The sequence below is a fragment of the Stegastes partitus genome, unplaced genomic scaffold (genome assembly GCF_000690725.1).
Source record: "Stegastes partitus isolate 25-593 unplaced genomic scaffold, Stegastes_partitus-1.0.2 Scaffold769, whole genome shotgun sequence".
In the NCBI taxonomy this organism is placed as follows: Eukaryota; Metazoa; Chordata; class Actinopteri; family Pomacentridae; genus Stegastes; species Stegastes partitus.
The window spans coordinates 236,287-238,359 of NW_007578500.1; the positions used below are offsets into that span (position 1 = coordinate 236,287).

At 44.7% G+C, this 2,073-nt stretch overlaps 1 protein-coding gene across 1 annotated transcript; it reads right to left on the reverse strand.

Moving 5' to 3' along the window:
- Positions 1-459: 459 nt before the first annotated feature.
- LOC103364710 (gastrula zinc finger protein XlCGF49.1) lies at positions 460-2,067 on the reverse strand. The gene has a single exon (XM_008291932.1). The coding sequence runs from the start codon at positions 1,864-1,866 to the stop codon at positions 1,237-1,239; it is 630 nt and encodes a 209-aa protein (XP_008290154.1). The 5' UTR covers positions 1,867-2,067; the 3' UTR covers positions 460-1,236.
- Between the last annotated feature and the right edge of the window lie 6 nt (positions 2,068-2,073).

Sequence of the window (2,073 nt, forward strand, 5' to 3'; positions counted from 1 at the left end):
CTTATAAGTGATGACAACTGACCGATTAGCTGCCATGCAAGAATTAAGCTCGTCCTCCAGAAGCAACACCTTCATGCTCCAGTAAGGTCTGCTGCTGGTCACGTGGACCAAGAAAAAACTTTCTGGAGGACAGTTCTGTGGTCAGATGGAACAAAAACTGAGCAGTAATATGTTTGGAGGAGAGAAGGTGAGGCCTTTAACTCCAAAAACACCAAACCTACCACCAAGCATGGAGGCGGCAGCATCATGCTCTGGTTCTGTTCTGCTGCCAGTGGACCTGGAGCTTTACACAAAGTAAATGGAACAATGAAGAAGAAGGATCACCTCTACATTGTTCAGGAAAAGCTAAAACCATCAGCAGAAGGTTGATGAGATGCACCAGTTAACAACAGAATGGTAATCCATCCACATACCCACACATCAAACCTCTGTTCTAATAAGGAGAACATACACAAGATATTTCTTTTAGGCTGTTTATTAAAGTATAAAAACAGAAAAATGGTGAAAACCATAAACAAGGAGGCACTGGCAGCATGTTAAAGTGCCTTAAAACAAAAGTAGTCATGTGATTACTTGGCCAACAAGTGCAGTCGTTTTCTGTTCAGATGGGATTCAACATGAATCACTGACACTGAACATTTTAGACAAAAGTCTCAAGATCAACATGAGGAAAAGTTTCCCACTTCACACTCAACTAGAAATCAGTAAAAGAACAAAACATTCCAGCTTAAGTCATCCAGATAAACACAGAGCGACTAAAACTGGGTGGATACATGTGCAAAATGTCATTAATAAAAATATAAATAAACATTCAACCTCAAGTCTTAAACCCTGGTTTACCTTCACAAAGCACACTGACGACAGAAACATGGAGTTTGGAGACCTTGTTGTGTAATAGATACCTCACGTTTCTGAGAGTTCTTCAGGATCACTTCAGCGATAATTGACGGTACATCCAGTAAAAACAAACCCAACAGCTAACTGGGTGTCAGTAACTTTTCCAAAATGTAAATAGATGCAAAGTGAGACACAGAACTCACGTTGCAACCAACAGTGTAACAGTGCAAAGTGCTTCTGTGAGAGTCACCGCGTACATCGTGCAATAAACTCCCACCACCGCTGAAGCATAATCTAAAGGTGCTTTAATTTTGAAGGCCTGATTGTTAATCTTCAGAAATCCTTCCAGGCTTCTTCAAGTTTCTCCTCCCTGATCATTTTTCTTTCCTTAGAGATGTTTCAGGACTCTGACGTCGTGTGAGCTTTCATGTGGAGCTTCAGATTCGAGCTGTTAATAAATCTGTTCCCGCAGGTGCTGCAGACAAACGGCCTCTCGCCTGTGTGGATTCTCATGTGGACTTTTAAGGTCGTGCTGTGGGCCACCTCTTTGCCGCAGACCTTGCAGGAATAAGGCTTCTCACCCGTGTGGATTCTAAAGTGCCGTTTTAAATTGGATTTGTCGATAAAGCTGTTCCCGCAGAGGTTACAGAGGTACGGCTTCTCGCCTGTGTGAGTTCTCATGTGGAACAACAACTTGTTAACATGTGTGAAACTTTTGCCGCATTTGTCACAAGCATGCAGCTTCTCGTCCGTGTGGATCGTCGTGTGGCGTCTGAACGCCGACGGGTCTGTAAATCTGTTCCCACACGTGTTGCAGAGGTACGGCTTCTCTCCGGTGTGCGTTCTCATGTGCAGAGACAATCTGTCGCTTCTCGTGAAAGTTTTTCCGCAGGTTTCACAAGAATACGGCCTCTCACCGGTGTGGCTCCTCAGGTGGACTCTGTAGGCCGCGTTAAAGCAGAAACTCTTATCACACTTTTTACAGGAATAAGGCTTCTCACCTGTTTGGGTTCTGTGACGTTCCTTCATTCCAGACTTTCGGGGTTTTCTACCAGTGTTGTGTTTTACAGAGTTTTCATCTGTGTCTGTGTCACCCTGACTCTCTGACTCGTTACACTGACGGCTCTTCTTCAGCCTCGGCTCTGCGTTTTCACTTGATCCTGAGTCGGCGTGCTCGTCACTTTCCTCGTGATGAGGAGTCACCAGAAGGCCATCAGCCTCCTGCCTCGGTACCAG

Excerpts from the sequence above, each read along its gene's own strand:
- LOC103364710 (XM_008291932.1), bottom strand. The coding sequence starts at position 1,866 with ATGAAGGAACGTCACAGAACCCAAACAGGTGAGAAGCCTTATTCCTGT.